The sequence below is a fragment of the Homalodisca vitripennis genome, chromosome 3, assembly GCF_021130785.1.
Source record: "Homalodisca vitripennis isolate AUS2020 chromosome 3, UT_GWSS_2.1, whole genome shotgun sequence".
NCBI lineage: Eukaryota > Metazoa > Arthropoda > Insecta > Hemiptera > Cicadellidae > Homalodisca > Homalodisca vitripennis.
This window is the reverse complement of record NC_060209.1, coordinates 67,083,794-67,106,128: the sequence shown is the minus strand read 5'-3', so window position 1 is coordinate 67,106,128 and position 22,335 is coordinate 67,083,794. Positions and strand designations below refer to the sequence as shown.

The window sequence follows — 22,335 nt, the reverse complement described above, 5'->3', positions numbered from 1 at the left end:
AGGCAGTTATGACTGATGTCCTCTTGATTTCTTTGTGATTTCTCATGTATTTCACTCACTCAACTTCCATTTGAATGTATATGTCTACAAGAAACTGCTGAAATTGTTTTAAGAGTGATGAATATGTCTCCAACTGTAATCAAATATCAATTTTGGATCCCATCCAGGGATCTCCATGAGGAAAACGAAGAGGATATACCATTTGGTTGCAGTGAGAGCTCATAACCGACAAAAGTACGGTCCATAAACTACCGTTACTATGTGACGGTTTTGTGGTGGCTCCCCCTCAGTGGAATTAAAAACTTCAATGATTTGATCAGCATTATGTTTGTTGAATTGTTTGATATCCATAAAGATATTTTCTATTAAATATTTTTCTATGCCGTGGTTATGCTCATGGTGCTCAATTACATTTTATTTTAATTATTGTGCGAATTCTCATTTTGTGGTAACTATATTAGCTGCAACTGTGGTATTAATGAATTATTATTAGCTGTAATGGTAACTAACCATTTAAAGTAATACAGATAGCGATGAATTTGTACTTGAACTTTAAAACAAAAATGGTTAATTTCCTGGAATCTCTTTCTGTACAGCATGATGTGATATGAACGCCATTACACAGTTGTGTTGCCTTATATTCTTTATAAAATTTTAATCGTACAAAATTAGTTCTCTTAGTTCGCCATTTACTTGTGATTTTGGCATTTTTATTATTAGTCCATCGTGACAACATATGTTAAAATGTCCATTTGTGTATGAAATGAAATGTGTGCATGCTAGTGCTGTTAAAAGACCTAGATTACGAAAAACAACACTCAACTCATTTTGCAATGATCATCTAAAAGCAGCTAATCGGTCTAACCCATCATGTAGATTTCCTTGAGAATTTTAATTATGCTCTGTATTCCGTCTGTCCATTGAATATCTAAATACTCCTCAACATCTTGTATTCCTGTTCTGCCTGGTACTCAACATTAAGAAGAAAAATAACAAAAATCTTATGTCATTTACATTTACAATGAACAAAATTTTAATTAATTCATATTTTCTACAAAAAATAACCAGTAAATGAACTCATGTCTTTTGTTTAGTAAACTACATACATTCTGTTAGACACAACTGCACTGACTTTAAATACAGCACTTTCATATATCCCAGCAGCTCATCATGAATTGACCAACATTGTAAAACTCATTGTACACCAAAATAAGAGGTAACAGTATAAGCGTTGCCAGAAGGACTTCCCTCATTTAAAATTATTTATTAAACATTTGTTCATAATGAAAAATTATATTTCTATCTAACGTTATAGGTATTAATATTTATTTTATTTGTTAGTACAATAACAAGCAGTAGTACATCATAACTGTGCTATCAAGCACAATGCAATGAAAGGTACGCCACAGAGGCAATTAAATCGACTTCTAATTGATCCGTCACCGATTGTATGGTTGGGTTATCTAAGATTAGCCATTAATCAACCATTAATTAACCAAATAGTTACATATTTATTGCTATTATTGCCGCGGGTCAGCCCCACGTTGGCTGCGGTATTTTGTTGCAAGTCCCTCGTTGCAGCTCCAATTTGATGTGGATCGCCCTACGTTGACTGCGTCAATTTGTAGAGAGATCTGCCCCTCGTAGTTGTGTCAATTTGCTATGTGTCGGTTTTTAGTGTTGTTGACGCCCCATGTAATTGTGCGCCTTTTTGTTACCAGTCCCACGTTGCTATACCATTTTGCTCCGGATGGTGTTGGTCGCCATCTTGTTCAAAATCTGCCCAAAACTAGCTGCGTCCCCTTGGTACTGCTTAAAACTCTACCACCTTCCAGATAAACAATTTGCTGTCCCAATTCTCTGCCAATCACTATTTAAAATGTGCTCCCTCTCCTTGGTGATGTAAATTACTTCATGTTAGCTAACTGACACTATTCCAACTTAATACCAAATTACTATTAAATTTGAATGTATGTGGTGTTGTCACCAACAACAAGTCTATGTCTATCTCAGGTTTTTAAATAGGTTGAGTAGTGTTTAAAAATTTTAATATCACTCCATTTAAAGTTCCTATCACACTTTTTATAAATGGGATATTCAAAGAAAAGTCAAATTAAGTGACCTTGACGTTAATTTATTCCATGTTACACTGTCCATACATATAAAATTCCACTCACCTTGCTTTGATAATTTAAGAGTCTAAAATAATATCCCATCCTTCATTAAAATTTCAATACACCATATTACAGATCACTACTATCCCAGGAGAATCCACACAACGTCCTTGCTTCAAATCTGGAAAGAGAAGAAGGAATCTCCGTATAAAACTACGGATACCGATTCAAAACAATACTCATCCCCTCTCCCGTTCAAATCAGCGTCTTCACGAATAAATATAATTTGATTCTTCTCTTATAATTGTCGAAATTTATCACGTTTACTATAATTAATCAATTTAAGTCTTCTTATTTTCTTTTTATTATTTTTTCAAAGCTTTTTATTTAAATTTTTAGCAACATGTGCTTTATGACGTCATCAATATACAAGTCATTTATCCCACAATTGGCTTTTCTGCGTAATTCTATTTAGTGCTTTTGTAAAACACGAATTTTGGTTATGTTTACTTCATTTTAATTAATCAAATCTATTCCCATATAAAGTTCAATAAATTTCTTCGTTATTAATTAAATAAATCTCAATTCCGACAACAACATGTGATTCACTGACGTCACAGTCTGCTGATTCACTGACGTCACAGTCTGCCAATTCCCCGCGAATATTCAAATGTCGTAATTTGACCTGTTACATTATTGAGTTATAATTTACAGCATACTTTATCAACTTTTTAAGGTAATTTTTGTGGTCTGTTGATATTTTCCTGTTCTTAAAATATTTTATTTTTCCAAAATTTCGGGGAGAAGGATGGTTTATCCTGATATCTTTCCTGGCTACTGTCCCTTTGGGTTCAACTGGTTTGATTAATGAACTTAAGTTTTGTATTTATAAGAAAAATATGGTGACAATTTTAATGAAGATCTAAAATTACTGACTATGTACAGACTGAAGAAAAGGGAAACTGATATTTTTAGCTATATGACAGAGTTTAGTACATGCTGGTAACTACAGAAATACAAACAAATTAACACTGATTTGATTCGTCACATTTAAATTGTTCCTCATTATTTTTAGCATGTTGTTACATCAACCAGCTTTGACTAATCATACATTACATAAGTTTCATTTTGAGACTATTTAAGGCCAATTACAAAACTGTCAACTTTACAACATTATAACTGACAATATTGGATCTTTAAAAAAATGTTCTGGAAATAAAAAGTTATTTTATTTTTTAACGTTTTTTACAGGTAAAACCTACAAGATACAATAGCAAAGCACGCCTACATTGAATATCCTGTCTGATCATATATACATACATTTTATAAGTTTTCAATATGGCATTCACTGCAAAATTAAACCAAAGTTAAGAATATTGCCAGAAATTCTAATTTTATGGCAGAACAGTGAAAAATATTACTAATTAGTTAAATATCACTTTAATTTAATTTAGATTTAAAATTGTGTTTTATCGCAAGAAACTAATCTTTTCTACTCGTGCAAAGTTTAAGCAATATATCTGAGGCCTAAATGCATTAAACAACAGTTTATTTGCCACAGCCCATGCTTGCAATGATACATCTCTTATTATAGTGTGGTGTAATTATATTGGACCATAACATTAAAACTTTACTTAGATAAAAATAATAACTATTATATATTTAAAAAGAAAATAAACTAATAAGTACAAAAAGATTAGTTTGAGAGTTTTTAAAACATACACAATTCATCTGCTTTCAGTTAAGACCTACTTATAGAGTTACCGGTACTGTATCTATATATTAAATCGTTAACTCTAGATTATATGTAAGTAATCAAATAAGAAATCTATAAAACCGGCTTTAAAAAGTTTATAACTATAAAATATTTCCTTGGTGCATACATATATATTGTTAATGCACTGATAATCACTTGATTGAAATAAAGCACTTCATCATTCTTTAAGTATATTTTTAATAGACCTTCTTGGGTTAAATTTATTAACACATTGACTCCATATTACAACAGGGACTAGATTCAGAATGTTATACTGATAGTAAATAAGTATTAACAACTGTTAACTACGCTAATTTAGATTTCAGAGGTTTAGTCGCAAATCTAGGAATTAAGTTAATAGCATGAATTTACATCTCCTTGTCTCAGATGTTTATAACAGTTTAAATTATGTAACTATAATTATAACCTATAATATTATGTAACAAAATTTGCAGAGGCCATGGCAGAAAAACAAACAGTGAACCGTTAAGTATGGTTTATGGAACAGGTAGGGATGTCCCCTGAAAAGACAGCAAAGATAAAAAATGTACACATCATTTTTATACACTGCAAGTAATCTTGGCTTGATACTTTTGTGAGGAAATCAGAGGATTTATGTTTTGTCTGCTAGTTATAGGTAGTAAATCAATTCATTTAATCAACACGTTAAGCAGATAATGTTTTTTTAAAATTGGAAAAATATGTTTCTTGAAGTATGCATAACTTTTTTATGTTCATTAGTCTTCTACATGTAAAATTGAGGAGAATTTTACACATCAACATACATTGTGATTTGAGTTGGTAGTCAGACAATCATTTAAATTTCTTAAACTATCATTTTTAAAGATGGCATTTCTAGCAATTCCAGTAATCCTGATCATTGGGCAAAAAATGTTGGTAGTGCAATCCACCTTTCTCACTGCATATGGATAATTCAATGGTGTCATATAAACTGTGTTATCATTGAGCTAACCTTATTTTAAAATTAGATGTTAGTGAAACTGCCATTATCTAACTCTTCAGATTGACAGTAAAACCCTTATCACATACTAGTAGCAACCACAGACTATGTTATCTATGATCAGTTATATATATCATTGCACATGAAATCTACACTAGAAAAGTGTCACAACCAAGATCTTTACTCTTGCTTCTATTACATAAAACATTCAAACGTTAAATAAATTTTGTACAATAAAACAAAATTTAAAAGACTTTGAATTGTAGTACTGTTTAGTGTATAACCAATTTGGTCAATCCATAAAATACTGTTAATATATAATTTCAATTACAAACTCTAGCATAATCTCGAAAAGTGGAGAGCAGATTTTGTAATAGTTACCAAAACCCCAATAAGAAAAATGGAGTAGAATTGCTATTCTGAAATTCAGTGAATAATATTAATTCTTCTTCTAGTCCAGGAGCTGAGAGTGAATCTCTATTGTATAAGTACTCAACCTGTTTTTTCTTGAAATTTCTAGGAAATTTTCTCCAGGAAAAAAATTGAAAAGAAAATGTCTCTAAATAAAATAACTAATGATACGGACATTTTATAATTGACTAAATTTATATTGCATTGTGTTTGTATGCATGTGGAATTGTGAGTGCGCATTAACATTTATTAATCTTTTATGAATGTTATCACTGTACTACTATATATTGTATGTATTATTATAACTTGTACTGTAATTATTACAATTTTTCAAACAGATTTTAAGAAAGTGTATCTATATGGTTTGCACCAAAGTTTTGAATAATACAGTCAATTTTAATTTGTAAGTTATCTAACAATTAGACTCCTTTTCAAATAAGCATAAAATAATTCAAACTCTTATATAACCAGTATCTTTATAACGACCGTTGGCCTTAGGAAATATTTGAACACAATTTGATGAGGAAATATTTGAACACAATTTGATGACAAAAGCTATTTAAGTAGAGAGGTTTTGTTACAACATCGGCTCCCAATCAAAAACAGCTCATGACAAGCAAACTGACACAGCATAATCTGTAGTAGTTGATAGTCATTTCTAAAAGAACTACACAAGTCATAACTACTTAAGAATGATGCTTCAAAATCAAGCTTGATATATTTTTTTATTACTTAGGCACTAATTTTTGGATAATTCTACAAAAGTTTTCTTGATGAACCTTCTGACAAACACGCTTAGAATTACGCTTAGAAAATATTCTCAATGGATATAATATGTACATATTTAATAAACGCTACAGAATCATATTTATATATTTTAAATAATAACAAACTTCATTATATAATAGTGTTATGATATAAATGGATACCTAGGTAATAGAAAATTACTAAAATAAAATTCAAGGTAGTTCATATTTATCATACTGCATGTTTATCTTTTTTTAATTTGAATTTATAACGTTAACACGTCAAATCTTGATGTATATTGTTTTAAATACTAATATTGAAGTGAACACGAAACTGCACACATGCTGCCTAAAACCAATTTTAAAATTAAACTCAACAAACCAATTGAGTTCTTAAATTAAAACTACATTTCTGTAAAACATTAGCATCCGTAAACACAGAATCTGTATGTGCTCTTCTAATTAATAGATAATAACCCTTATTTAATGTACTGTTGCCTAAATAACTGATGAATTAGGATTATAAAAAAGGTATTACTTACATAGTAGCAAAATACTTAATAATAGCTGTTAAAGAAACTATTTCTCTTTTACCACACAAATTATGATTTATACATTCAATATAAACAAAATACTGCATATGTTCTACCCTTTGTACTAGATCTGAGTATGCCAAGGTTATGAAAATGTCTCAGCTACTAACTGATTGGAACCCTAACCTTGATGATTCATATTGAGTATTTATATCATGATATCTCAAGGCCATGTTACTATATATCTTGAACTTTTCTCAAAATTAGAATAAAAAAACTGGATTCCACTCATATTTTGATTGTATGTCATATACCATAATCAATAAAATCATCAATAAATGAGTCCCATGAACCTGTAAAATATTTTTAACTGAAATGCTATTCAAACTTACTTTGTGTGTGTGTGTGTGTGTGTGTGTGTGTGTGTGTGTGTGTGTGTGTGTGTGTGTGTGTGCGCGTGCACGCGTGCGTATAGATGTTTTGTAAAGTTTCACATACAATAGATGTTAACAAATAATGTATTACTCTTTGCTCAATAAGAATATTTCATTAGACTATTTTGCAGCACAATCAGTTTAAATAAACAGCACAAAGTAGATTTATTGACTCAAGTTTTTTTCAGAATAAATATGACGACAAAAGGTTTGGTTTTAAAATAATTAATTTCTCATGAAATGAGATCTTCTTTATGTAATCCAAGAAGACATGAAGGTCGAAATTGAGTACATAATAGAAACTTCAGTTTCTTAGAAATTGATATCAAACCAATCAAGACTTAAGATTTGAAATTTTAAGTTAAGAGTATGACTTGTAACTTAGAATTAAAGAATTGAACAGAGGGAATCTGAACCGGCTCATAGCTTATCCCAGCTGAGTACTGAGGATTACAGTGTTGCTTCTATTTTGACATATAGCAAAGATTACATACTATATTTTATGTTTTGGTGGAATAAAATAAATTTGATTTTATATGAAACAAACCTAACTTGTTTTTTAATATTAACATTGTAACTTTACTTTTGCTTCCTTAACCCTTAGCTGAGAAAATCCCTCATTGCATTTAATCTTAAAAAGAACCTTCACTCTTGTTGCCAGAAACCCTAATCACTTGCTACACTACTCGTCCTCTTTTAATAGGATACTGCAGTAATAAGATTCAAACATTCTTTATTCATATTATGTACAAAGGTTACAATAAATAGCGTCAAATTACAAACGGTCAAAGACTTAATACTAGATAGGACTTTAATAAAGATTTATATTTATATTAAAATATATTATTTTATACCAAACATAGAAATGACCCCTCCTAGGTTCCTTACAACAGTTAGGTCAGAATTGCTTACTTTCTAGCTGAGAAAATATTCATCTAGCGAATAAAGAGATTAAATTTATTAAATAATCTTTTGCTTTAGATTTGAATTTACGTAAACTATTTTCCAGTAAAATATGCCTTGGTAGCATATACAAAAACTTTGTTCCCATATATTTAGTTTTTTCTTCAAAAAAATCTAAATGATGTGTTTCAACCTGTCTATTTAATCGAGTGTTGTGAATGTGATTATTTACAGATAAAATCGGGTCAAAGTTCTGTTTTACGTAAGTCATAGTTTCTAAAATATAGAGCCCATATACAGTTAATATTTTTAGATTAGCAAAAAAAGATGTTTGACTGAGTCTTCTCTTTTTAATTTTTGCACATAATTCTTAATGATTTTCTTTTGTTGTATTAAAATTCTATCTAAATTTTACTTTTTTGTTGTTTCCATATATGCTTATCCCATAAGCAATATGTGAGTAAACTAAAGAAAAATATATATTTTTAATGTTTCCAAGCTACAGTACTTTGCCAGTTGTCTCAGACCAAATAAGCCTGTTGACATTTTGCCTACCACATGATCAGTGTGCTTGTCCCAACTTAGGTTTTCGTCAATTAAAAGCCCTAAAAAATGTTGTTACTTCAACTTTTTCTATTATTTCGTTATTTATAACTACTTGTGGGTTTATTTTTATTCCTTGTTTGTTTTGTACAAAATGATATAAAATTAGATTTACTTGAGTTTAGTAGAAGACTTTTATGATCCAAAAATTCTTTGACAATTGACAAAGTAATAAATGATGAAACTCCAACATTTTCTTTAGTGTCTCCTGATATTGTTATATTCGAATCGTCAGCAAAGAAACAAATAGTAATACCAACAGGGATTGCTCCAGGTAAATCCTTCAAGTAGCAAAGAAACAAGAGAGGCCCCAGGACAGACCCCTGCGGCACACACCATGTTTAATTATTCGTCTCTGGGAATTGAACTTGCGGATGTAATTGTATTTTTCTGAAAATTCTGACATTGAATGTTCAATCTCAACATACTGCTGTCTAGTTTGGAGATAAGATTCAACCCATTCCAATTGTTTTTCCAGTAATCCCTAGTTTTTTCTAATGACTTTAAAAGTTTTTTTACGAGACACACTGTCAAAGGCTCTAGTCATATCCAAAAATACACCTAAAACTTTTTCCCCTCTATCAGCTGATTCGATTATTGTTTGCATGAACTCAATTCCTGCAGTAATTGTTGATCGACCTGACTGAAAACCCTGTTGTTCTTTATCTAGGAGTTGGTGTTCTACTAAATAGTCTACTAACTGAAAGTGAACAACTCTTTCAAGTATTTTTTGAAAAGATGGGTAGCAATGACACAGGACGATAGCATGACACATCATTAGGATTTCCTTTTTTAAAAATGGTAATTACTCTAGCAATTTTTAATGATTCAGGGAATATTCCAGAGATAATAGAAGAGTTTATCACATGTAATAAGGGTTTCAATATAACAGGGAGGACTTTTTTTAACAATATCAATGGAAATATCATCATTGCCAGCAGAAAATTTATTTTCAAAGGAGTTAACTATTTTTTTTAAGATTTTCTTCTGTTATGGTTTTAAACTTAAACCTAGATTGGGTTGAAAAATTGTCTTCTAACAGTAAGTTACTATTACCCTGAGGAATCTTTGGTAAAACAGATTTTTTCAACTACTGATACAAAGAAATCATTGAATAAATTTGCTATCTGAATAGGGGTTCTTTACTAAAGTTCCATTCTTGTTCAATGTTAATATTATGCTTTGCAGTTGATTCTTTATTTATCTCAGTTTTAATCAGGTTCCAAGTCATTTTAGATTTGTTTTTAGAATTACTTAATTTATTATAAAAAAATGTTTCTTATTCCTATTTATACAGTTTTTTAATTCTTGTTTGGAATGTTTAATTAAAACTATAGAATGTTCATCCTTATTTTTTCTAAATTCTTTTTCAAGTTGATGGATTTTGTTTTTCTTACATTTTATTTCGTCAGTGATCCATTGATCACTTTTTTATCTTTGATATCTACCATAAGTTTTAGGAAACTATTACTAAAATGGTACATAAAAATATTTAAGAAGGTTTCATACTTAGTGTTAACTGTTGACTGATATACCTCCATAAAGGATTCCTGAGATAAACATTTACTAAAGGTAACAATATTTATTTGGATTAAAATTCCGCAATATTTTTTTGAAGTTTTCTTTTTTATATTTAAGTTAAAGATCTCAAGTAATTGAGCATCATGGTCTGAGATGTGTGTTATGAGTCCTGTTACTTTGCTGTTCATAATCTTTAATATTACTAATTATATTATCTATAGCTGTCTCTGATTGTAATGTTACTCTTATCAGAAAGTCAACTTTATATTCTAAATTTTTGTGATTTAAGTACACTCACGAAGTCTTTGTAATAATTATTTCTTTTTAAAACGTTAATGTTCAGGTCCCCAGTTAATCTTACATTTTTGTATTTGTTAGTTAAAATAGAACATAAAAACTTCAAAAATTTGACATAAAAATTGTGGAAAAACATTGGTATTGGGGATCTGTAGATACAGCATAATACACAGTTAAAATTTTCTAGTAATACCTCAACCAGACAGCATTAAAATATTTTGTCAATCAACAAATTTTGAACTGAGAAGGAATTATTAATTTTTTTAGTATTGAGATGTTTTGGATATAATATCATTACTCCTCCGCCCACTGAAGATCTAGAATAATAAGAACATATTATTATAACCCGGAATTGTAATATATTTAGTTCGTTTTCACTCATTTTTGTGCTCAGAAATTGCCATGATGTCTGGCTTTAATTCGTCCAAATTAATTCTTAAAATTTCCAACCGTGAGGGTAAATGTTGCACGTTTTGATGCATAAATTGTAAAAATTAATCTGGAATTTTGTCTTGGTTGTTATGATTTAAAGAGGGGCCATTTCCAGAGCTACATTGGCTAAAAAAGTTTTTTGTGATGGTTTGGTTGAGGCCCTATAAACTTTTACCCAATAAAAAACCCCCAAAGACCCAAAAATGATCTTATTTTTTGGTCATAGAGTTGTACAAAATTTCTTATTTTAGTATGATCAATACATAAACAATCGCAGAATTGTTCTTAACCTTCATTCTAAATTGAAGGAGAATTTTACATTTATTGTCTGAATAATCAGTAAAAATGTTGAAGAAACAAAAAGAGACCGTGTTTACTGTTATTGTGTCTATTATTTTAAGCTTAATTCAAAATGCAATAATTTCAAAACGTATATTGTGCTCTGGTCTGAGCCATTATAATTTAATATTACAGACAGATTTAATATTACACCAAAAATAATTTAATATTTGGTGTATTGTTACAGACACCAAAAGTACTTTATCAATATACATACTCATATCACTTATAAGTACAGTTATAGACCTTTAATTTTTTTTATGTTCTAGGCTTTTTCTTATAGAAAAACCCATATTTTTAGTAAAAATCCGAAACATTCAGAAAAGCTTTTTAATGAAATTTTAAGATTACTCATTCTGTTATATATTTAAAAAAATGGCACCCACCCTGTAACTATAAAACTTCCAGTTTAGTTATGTTTAGTATTAAATATTGTTCGTCACACATGGATTTGAAGTCTGGGTTTAAATAGTCTCTTGAAAGTTTTGACACAATACCGTAGTCTTAACTACAAAGGGCTTTTTAAAGTCATATTACTTTTATTTTACAAAATTATTAGCTTTAAAAATTTTACAAAATGTAATACGCAAATTTTGAGTTTAGCTTCAGTTCCGCTTCTGCCTACAGCAGAATCTGAAATCTGACTCTGTCACAGACTTGATTCCCAGAATCTGAATCCATGTCCGTCTGAAAAGATTTAACAAAATTCTATGATGAAAACTTTCAAAACAAACTCTTTGTATCGCTTTATTCATATTAGAGACATCTAGACCATAAAAGAGCTCGGTATGGTTTTCCCAGCAGCCATCCAGTGTAATCTAGACGAAGAGATGTTCTTATTGTCCAATCCGGTGCACAAATGAGTTTACTATGATGTTTTACACACAGTTCAAAATCACAACGGAGTAACCGAGTATTCTACATATATAACAAAATTCCTGTCATAGTTTTGTTATATGAAATAATGTATGTCATAGTAATAGATAGAATAAACTAGAAACACTAGTACCAGTAACTAACGTGAATGTTTTTCAAGTTCATTCAGTTTTTAAAAGTAAAACAATTTCAATTAACCATGTAGAAATATGCTACACCACGTGTCACGTAACAGGTTTCTCTGAGGCTCCATGCAAAATTTCTAATTTATCTCATTTCATTCTTGAGATGTTCTGTGGTTAGATAGATAGACAGATACCATACAGAAAAGAATTTTTTATATCCCCCGGCAGACAAAAAGAAATTGTGTCAGCCTACTAAGTGAAAGAATAAAATGTCGATTTGCCAAATTCCATGGTTGAACAGCACCATCATAGAACTCATTCTTGTCTGAATTAAAATGAAGATCATAAAAATTTTTTAAAGTCTGCAGATGATCTTTATCAAGATATCTTGCCACATGATAAATATTCACATTTTGTTCAATAAGTTAGGCTTCATAGCAGTGTTAAAAGTTCCAGTAAGGTAGTTACTACAACACACCAGAGTGCACTTAAGTCAAATCAATTTTAATATTTTCTTCTTTTTACTATATGAATAATGTACATGTGTTTATATGTCATGTTGAAATCTCATATGATTGCACTCGGCTTGTATACAAATTTATTTATTCTGCTATTTTCTTGTTGCCATCATGGTTAACCATAACAGCAATATACAAATATTTGCTAATGCTCAGCCAATTCCCATGGAGTGACATGCACCATTACCAAACTCAGTATTCCTCTTATAGAGATGAAGCTTCATGCACAACTTTAAGTCTATAGATCAGTTTGATTTTGAGATATCGTGCGGATGATCACACAAAATTGAAATTTTTCAAGCCGCATGAGTGATAGGCTTCGCTAATGCTCAGTCAATAAGCAGATATAAAATTAATGTTCCTCAGGAACATAACGAAATACAAATAACAAATCTCCACAGATTTATTAAACACTATTTTCACCAACTGAAGATGGAAAATATATACACCTGAATCAATATTCTACACACAAGAATACACGCCTACTTTTTCCATAATAGCACACAATATCACAATTTGCTCAAGTCAGTTTTCTTTGTCTCTCAAACTTTTAATATTAATTTTTTTTTACAATAATAATTTCTATATCAACAACTTATTAAGTATATTATCTTATTATGTATAGTTAATGCTATAAAAAATATAACTTTTAAAATATTTTCTCAATTTATAATGAAATTTTCACTTGACTACGACGCAGCATGTCCTGATAGCAAATTGTTGCAGTTTGTGCGAATTTCTATCATGACACGAGAACTTGCAATGTTAGCATTGTGGCATTTACATGGATCAGGTCCGAAAAAGTAATAATTTCACAATTACTAACAAAATGAGTATATATTAGAATGCCTAAACTATAAAAAGTTTTGATAAATAAAACAATTATATAATTGTTTTGATTGAGTAATATTACTTTTTCGCTATAATATTTTATAATGCATCAGTACAGTGTTGAAATATTCTGTTACATATATATAGCTAAATTAAATGAACTTCCTTACAAAATGTAATTAACATTATTTTTAAACTACTAGAATAATAATATTAAAACAATAAAGTTATACTATTACATATGTTTATATAATGCCTTAGAAAATTAACAAAAATAATTCATATAATACTAAACTAAAAACCATAATAAAATTAGTGTCTTTACAGCATTTACAGGCAGGACATTCATGAGCAGATTGCTCACTCTCAAAATGTGACAACAAACATGTTAGCAAATTGCTTATGATCGGAGAGGAGTTTGAGGTTACAGAAACACTGCACACTATCGTGACCCTACCCGTCTGCCCCAACCAGCCTTGATATATAGAACCTAATTATGTAGAAATTCTCAATGTATCAAAGCTTTATATTTCCTCTTGAGATTTGATAAATCAAGGTTCCACTGTATTTGACAAGATTATAGAACTCTCCACCTTTTCTGGAGGGAAAAATCCCAGCACAAAACATTTTAAAAATTTTGTGTGTGGGTGCATGTAGTCACACGTTAAAATTGCACAAACCATGTAATTTTTCAATGTTCAAATTCAAATTTTATTTTTAAAAACCAGTTAGGTATCAAAATTTGGTGACCTGAACCTCAAAACTAGAATTGAATTTTAGTGAGATAAGGCAAAAATGCAATGTCTTGTAATAGAAATATATTCCACTTTTAAAACCATTTTCTAAAGAGGTGTTGTGTAATCAACTAGAGCTGCCAGTTTATTTCCTAGTCCATTTTTGACCATGATACAAAATTCTTTCCAAAATGTCTTACCATATTTGTTTAACTGTAGTTAAAACTAATTTGTGTTCTGTAAATGTATGTTTTACAAAAACATCAGTAACAATGACAAATACTTTAGCCCTTTAGCCCGCCAAAATATATTGGTATTTGGTAACAAAAATAAATTAAGGAAAATTGTATCATGAAATATAAGCGTTATGAACAAATATTAATTAATTGTAAAACTAGTACATTTTGAAATTTCTTACCCAAAAACTTGAACTGCAGAATGATGATCCATTGTCTTGTAAACTCATTTCAAAGTATTAAATAATCATTACACTGTGAACAAACTTATTTTGATAATTTTAATTTGATTTGACGTAAAATTTTGATTAAATAACATTAAATATTTTAAAACTGCGTGAATCTACCTCCAACCCAGGTGATCTAGCAGACGACAATTGTGCAACTTCTCACAAAAAACATAGATAGGTTTCCAACACCAACAAACTGCCAATAACAAACAATGACCAGCCACTTGCAAGTTATGAACTGAGAAAGAGACGGAGGAAACAGATAGACTTATCACACTATTAATTTCGGTCAAAAGTTAAGTAGAGATATCAAAGTTCCTACAATACAAATAAGGCCACACCGTTAACTTAGTGTGCATAGGCGCAAGCGCTTTGAAACCAAACAATAAATTACAGCATTCCAGATCCGGAACACAGACTCTGAACTACAAACAGCTGAAGCTGTTGCACAACACCCTGTGATCTTAAACAAAAGATGATTGGTCGTACTCTTTGCACGCGAGCCAACTTAAATAGCGGCAAATTCAAATCTTATTTATGATTGTCATTGTCACTTGTTAATCTAACAAGTACGTACAGAACAGTTTATGAACAATAATCTAGATTTATTGGCATGTCCTCATATTCAAGTATATTATACACTTGTATTTTTGTACATTAGGTACAAGAAGTATTTTGGAGTTTAAAAACCACACTATCTTACATGTTTGTGCCTATCAGATGTACAACATAATTTGACCTTGAATTAACTCTTATTCAAACATGATTGAATATATAAGCAAATATAACTCTGATTTATTATTAGTTTTTTAATGGTGGCTTATTAAAATATTATCAATATTGGCCTTCAATTTATACTATACTGTCAGAAGTTGTCCTAAAGTAGTAGTACATTTATGAATTCTTTCATCAGTAAATTGCTATTGATTGTATTGAATGAATATCGTAATTGTGTATGTCTCTTGTTAATAATATACTATATTTAAAAAATAAACACAATTTATGTCATTAGCAACTATATCAATATTTCCAGACATGCTTTTTATGATGACAGATAAAAAACAATTATCACACAAATTTTCTAAGTTGGACAATCAGAAACAACCAACATAGTTTAACCTAAGAACTCACAGCTAGATTCATCTACTGACAGAAAACTTTTTCTGGTTTTGCAAGAGTATTTTATAATATTTTTTCACAAAAGTCTTTAATTGTTAATGAATATTTTTTATAAGTTCCAGAAAACCTTTTTACTATTTTTATTCACTATCCAATGACAACATTACATCAACTGAAAAACTTTATTGTTACTATACAAAGTGGCTATTTTACAGAGATGTTTGACCGTAATCAGTTTTTGAGAGAGATAGTCTGATGGAATTTCACTGGTCACTAGTTCTTGATTAAAGTGAATCTTAACTTCAAACAGGATTGAATTGCAAACTCTCACAGCATTTTCATAAGGAGTAAATTTGTCCTGAAACTCAGGCTTTCCCTTTAAACTCTTAATAAAAATTTCTTTTTTAAAGTAATTTAATGTTAGGAAATTTATCTACTTCAACTTGTACTTGGATTACTTTGAAAACTATCACAATTGCCTATTTACTAAAACAAAATGACATGCAATATATAAACATTACTAGATTTTAATGTATTTTAATATTGAAATTAATATACATATATATAATTTCAATAAACATTGAATCACAAAAAGTACTTGCTCCGCCGGGACTCAAACCTGGATCTCTCACTTGGCGGGTGAATGTTCTACCATTACACCACAGAGCAACTTTCTTTTATTTTCACGATTAAATTATTTTGTATTTGGCTGTATCTGTCACATATGCGTTTAAATAACCAAACTAACATGTGATCGGAAGACCAAATACCTGTCAAACTACTTTTATCTACATTAATTAAATTTGTATAAATGGCAATAGCCAAATTTAATTTCAATATACATTGAATCACAAAAAGTACTTACCTCTGTGATGTAATGGTAGCTATATGTATATATATTTGAGTCTGAGTTAGAGATAGCGCAGGTTTCGAATCCTGTCTGTGACCGTTGCACTTTTTATCAGTCGACCATCGACCTTGTACTGTATCGACTCTCCCCCTTATTCTGTTTGATAAGATCCTCGCACAGGCTAGTGGCCCATGAGGACGGGCAGAATAAGGCATAAAATGAAATCGGCTTCTTCTTAAATTAAAAAAATATATATAGACTACTCCTACCCTGCTTAATTTTAGTGGATCTGTGAGATTCTCCATTTATTTCTCTAAAATTATTGTAGTACGTTAAAACTTATTTTAAAGTATGGTGGGTGAACTGTTATGTCAAGTTAAACACATTTTGTTGTCACATGTCATGGGGGAAAGATAGATTAGAGATACCTCCATAATTTTGAGAATCTAGAAAGAGACTTTTATTCCCGTAGCTTCTCCTCCATCATATTAGGCCTCCTTCAAGATAAACAGCTCTCATGTAAAAGAAGTTAATATTGTTTCCAATACTAGATAATCTTAAAAAAATATTAAAAGCTTTGATGAGAAAGTAGATAAAATCTTACCTTCTGTATACTCGGTCTTTCCATTTTGCAAAACCTACCAATCTAGGTAAGCCAACTAAGTCCAGTAACCACCTTTCAATTCAGCATACCAGCTTAATGGCAGATTTTGTACTAATTTAAGCTTGTTAACAATCTGGAATCATTTGACAGGTAAAATAAGTTATGCAGGGTTCTTTTATAGCTAACCTACTTAAAAACCCTGTAGAATAAATTGTCTCAGGAAGTAATAGTATTTGGTAAAATGTTTCCATTCTGGTTCTTTATTGGAAATTAGGACAAGCCAAAGCTCAGGCCTACAATATTAGACTAGTTCATCCAATTATACAATACAACCCTTTTCTCTAGAAACATCAGAATTTAAATTAATTTGTCAGAAAGCTTTTTACTGACTTAAGTAAGGTGTCAGACTTAACTTTGTAATGTTAGATCTATTGTTTTTACTACATAAAATATTAATTGTTTAATCTAATGCATTAAAGTTTAAATTTTTAATCTTATACATAAACATATTCTAATTCTTTTATGTAGCTGACTTTACATGACACAATATGTATACTTATAAACTGCTAAAACCCATTCAAAATGTTTTTTGCATAATAGAACCAATGTATGTTTAACTTTGATAATGTCTTATGTATTGTATTTTATTTATACATATTGTAATTTAGCCTTTAACTGTTCAGTCATAGTCTACAAATTATCATCTTGGCCACAGCCTATAAGCCCAATATTCTCTAGTAAGATTTTCCAAAACTAAAAACAAAGAATACAACTACATTGCAATATGTTTTGCTACAAACTTAAAAACACAAGCAGAAATGATCAAAAGTCCTGAAAGGATATGTAGAGAATAAATGTAAAGAACCAGAGTGTCTTTCTGTAACGGATTCACTCTGTTGGTGTAGAGACTAAAATAATAATTTGTTCTCTAAAATACTTGTAAACCAGTGGTCATCTTGCTTTTATTCATACAGATTTTATTAAATATTGCAAACATTTTTTTAAGGTATCTGTTTTACTATAGCAAAGTAGGAGTTTGCCACTACACCACGTGTCACATAACAGGCTTTGTAAAGGTTGCTTGTGAAATTTTAAACCTATAGTTTATTTTATTCTCAAGATGTCTCGCAAACAAATAGATGGACAGACAATCATATACATAAGAAACTTTTACATTCTCCCAGCAAACAATAGACAAATTTTACACCTTACTCAGTGGTAGGCTTCAATGACACTCATACAAATTTCATGGTTGAACATGCACTATCATAGAACTCAGTTTTGCCTATGTGGAAATGCAGGTTCGTGCAAAATTTAACATCTACAGATGACATCTTTCTCAAGATATATTCCTTCATAATAAATTCATATTTTTCTTCATTGTTAGGTTTTATAGCAGTTTTCAAATAATAAAACTTGGTGAGCTAGGGAGGGTGCTACTCTTATAATGCAAGAGTTTGAAAATCAATCAAATCTTGTAACAGAGCTCTAACATGACTTTCCACTCTGTTATTCTTTTAATTTTTACTCTATTAATAAATATGTCACATGTAAAATTTCATATGATTGTACTGTTTGTTTACAAATTGATTTATTCTGCTATTTTGTCATTGTCATCATGGTTACCCATTAGACCAATAAAAAACTATTCACTAATACTCAGCCAAATCACATGGGGTGACATTCGCATTCACCATTATCAAACTCAATATGGTCTACATAGAGATCAAGTACTTCATGCATATTTTGAAGTCTATAGGTTAGTTCGTATTAGAGATATCATGCGGATGGACAGATAAGCAGAAATATCATTTTTTAGCCCCTAGAGTGATAGGCTTCACTAATGCTTAGCTAAAAATATCTCTTAATGATTTTAAAAATAATAAATTATTTTCTCACATTGTTGAAATTTACTGTGGTTTCTTGATTTTTATACAACAATGTGTGGTGTTGAAATAATCATGCTAAATACTATTCTAAATAAGGATGAGGACACAGAAATAATATCTACACTCCCTTAAAATTAGAAACTTTATTTTTTTGTAAAAACAAACATTTTTAACAATGATAATACAAACATATAACAGTATAAATATTTGCTGTAAACGTAAATAAATTACACAGATGCAACATACAATAGTATATCTTATGGTAATATCACAAGAAGAAGAACGTGATGGATCGAATGGTATTGCTGGCTACAACTTGCGTTATAAGTGTTTAATTTGTGCAATATTATTCTTTTTGAAGTGGCTGACATAGGAGCTGTGAGGATTACTTCATGGTTATTGCACTTACATCTCCTGAAAGAATATTCTAGAACCCTCATCAAGTACTTCCTCAAACCTGTTTTGAGCAATATTAAAAATGAAAAATATACAACTAATACTGAATAAGAATTAAGCACATTATTCTTACTTTATATCTCCAAAATATGTACCTTTATGACAAGGTGGATTCATCTTAATTGCCACTCACCAAAAAAATCTTTAATAATTTTTAACTTAAGCAAAGAAAAGGGTAGTGTTGTTTTGTTATCTTTACTTTTTTTAATTATCTACAGCACACTTATATTTACTAACAAACATAAAAAAGATCTTCATTCCCCTTATATTTACTAACAAACATAAAAAAGATCTTTATTGAGAACCCTTACTTGCAGATTTACACAACCCTATACAACTAGATTTGAGATTGGTATATATGTGTTAAACATTAAGTTTACTATGACAATAAATTATTGCCAAATACAACCTGATGAGATAAATTTGCAATCAATAAACTGTATACTGTTGTTATTCAATCACCAGATTATATAATTCTTGTTACCTAACATTTTTATTCAAGGTGAATTATTTGTGGTTAAAAAGGTTCTATAATCTCAAGTGTTCCACGGAAAAAAATCTCTCTTATGTCAAAATTACTAGAAAAAGAATTATAAATATAACACTTTTTTATAATTTCTAATAAATCCACATGAAAAAATTGATAAAATTTTCATCAATGTTCATCAAAAATCGAGTTACAACTCTTATTGTTACATTGTAAGTTATTGAAGTCATTTTTTTGTTACAAATGTCAAATTTCTAGGTTCTTGTTATACTTTACATAATTAAATTTGTAATAACAATGATAAAGATTAAAAACTTACATAATTACATGAGGATGCACTTCTTAATGTTTTTTTTAGTTGATTATATGAAAATAAGTTGTTCGTTTTTAGTTCAGCTCTCACTAAAGCTTTATTTCTATTTTTTATTTTTTGTAATTGAATCCCAAAAAATACCTTTAAATTATTTACAGTTTAATTTGATAATCTTATAATCATTATCAAATGTTCTTGTAAATAAATTATAAGGTTTTTAATAATTTATCGTTATACAAAAAGCAGCCTGCACAGTGCTAATTGTAAAATATATTGAATATATGATTTATTTTAAATATATGCTAGTTAATGGTAGAAAATGCTAGAAATATGAGGTCTAAAAATAGTGCCTCTGAGCATTTCTGAGATGCCCTAGAAAATGTTCCCATGCTAACCAAAAGGACTACATTTTTCCAACGTTCTGGAATGTGATCCGGCATGTTCTTCCTGAAATCTACATCAACAAGTTTATACAGATGGCGTATATTAAGATAGTCACAATTCAAACTTTTACAAAGAATTATTGTGATAGAACCCTCGTTTTCTTATTAAAAAAATGTTTAAAAATATAAAAGAAATGTAGCAATAAAATTATACACCAATTTAGACCTAGCCTTAACCCTTCCCACGCGGCAAACGGATATATCCGTTAGGCCTAATTTTGACCGAAACGCGGTAAACGGATATATCCTTCAAAGTCTATTTTGTGTTATTTAATAAATTGTAGTTGCTGTGGAATCCGCTAGAGTTCAAGGGAGTGTTGAATACTTGTTCCGAAAATCAGATGTTACAGTTTGAACCTCATTGGCGCGTCACAGTGGTGGGAGGGCGTGGCTTTGTCCCTCGTGGCGTAATTTTGCCTCAGTCTGTGGTGAACCATTACGCGGTAAACGGATATATCCCGGCACTGCATATTTTAGTGTTTAACGCTGTTTTGCCATATTTCCTTATTTACTGTTCGTGTTCCTGTTGTATTTAGCATTATATTACCTTTTTATTTTGTTGTTATTACTTTATTTGTTGAAAATATTTTTAGAAATTCAAGTAAAAATGTTGTTTTTTCAATTTTATACATTTTTTAAAAAATATAGGGGTCTGATTATTTTGTGATACTGTATCATTTTTTTATTCCTAATAGCCACCACTAACTAAAAAAAAATTAGAGTTGGTAAAATCTAGAAAAAATTGTAAAGTTAATTACGCGTTATGAGTCAAAATTGAAAGATAAATTCCGCGTGGGAAGGTTAATGCTTATTTGGTTCATACACATTGCATATGTGAAGCTTAGGAATTTTTATTACTGCTAAAGTCCACTTTTCAGATATTCTCGAAGATGACTGCTACCCAAATAAGATTAAGAAATAAATATGTTCATTAGTTCACAGCAATCACCATTGCAACATTATAGATAGGAACATAACTTATGCATTTTGTTAAATATATGAGGAGAATATTTAGTAGTAAAACCTGTTTTGTTTCATATAATATCTGGATAGTCAGTCAATCTGCTTCTCAACGTTTTAATCAAAATTTCAAAACATATTGTATCTATAATACATAAAATTGAAAAAAGAAAAGGTTGATCTACCCCTCTTCAGTGAAATACGAGTTATGGATTTGGCCCCTCAAACTCAAGCATATGGTAATTGCTTTTAAATATACACATTCTGGAATTCAAATTCATTTTTAATTTTTTTAAAAGTTTGTGTATATTCATCTCTGATACTCTCCCCTTGGTCTGAAACCCCCTCCCCACCACCATTTATAGCACCATAAAGTAATAACATGCCGAATAATGCAATACTATAGCATTTACAAAATGTATTCTATGTGATATTCTACGTTATAATTGTGTTAAATATTCTATTTGCAATAAGTTGAATGTTTTTAATTTTATTATATCAAACAAATTTGAACAGTAAAATAGCAGTGCATTTTTTTGCAGAAAGTGAGAAAGATGATTTTAATTTGTTTATTTGAAATCAAGTTATCTTGAGAAAATCCTTACACGCCTAGA

At 29.8% G+C, this 22,335-nt stretch overlaps 1 protein-coding gene across 2 annotated transcripts in view; it reads right to left on the bottom strand.

Annotated features, from left to right (window-relative positions):
• The window catches only part of LOC124357012 (ATP-binding cassette sub-family C member 3-like), a 69,545-nt gene extending 54,538 nt beyond the window's left edge, over positions 1-15,007 (bottom strand). Inside the window, exon 1 of one of the 2 annotated variants that reach the window (XM_046808383.1) lies at positions 14,553-15,007. In XM_046808383.1, coding sequence (XP_046664339.1) covers positions 14,553-14,600 — 48 coding nt within the window. In that variant the 5' untranslated portion in view covers positions 14,601-15,007. Of the gene's footprint in view, positions 1-2,177; positions 2,307-14,552 lie in introns of those variants that run through there. The other variant, XM_046808384.1, reaches the window with a different exon arrangement.
• Positions 15,008-22,335: the final 7,328 nt, after the last annotated feature.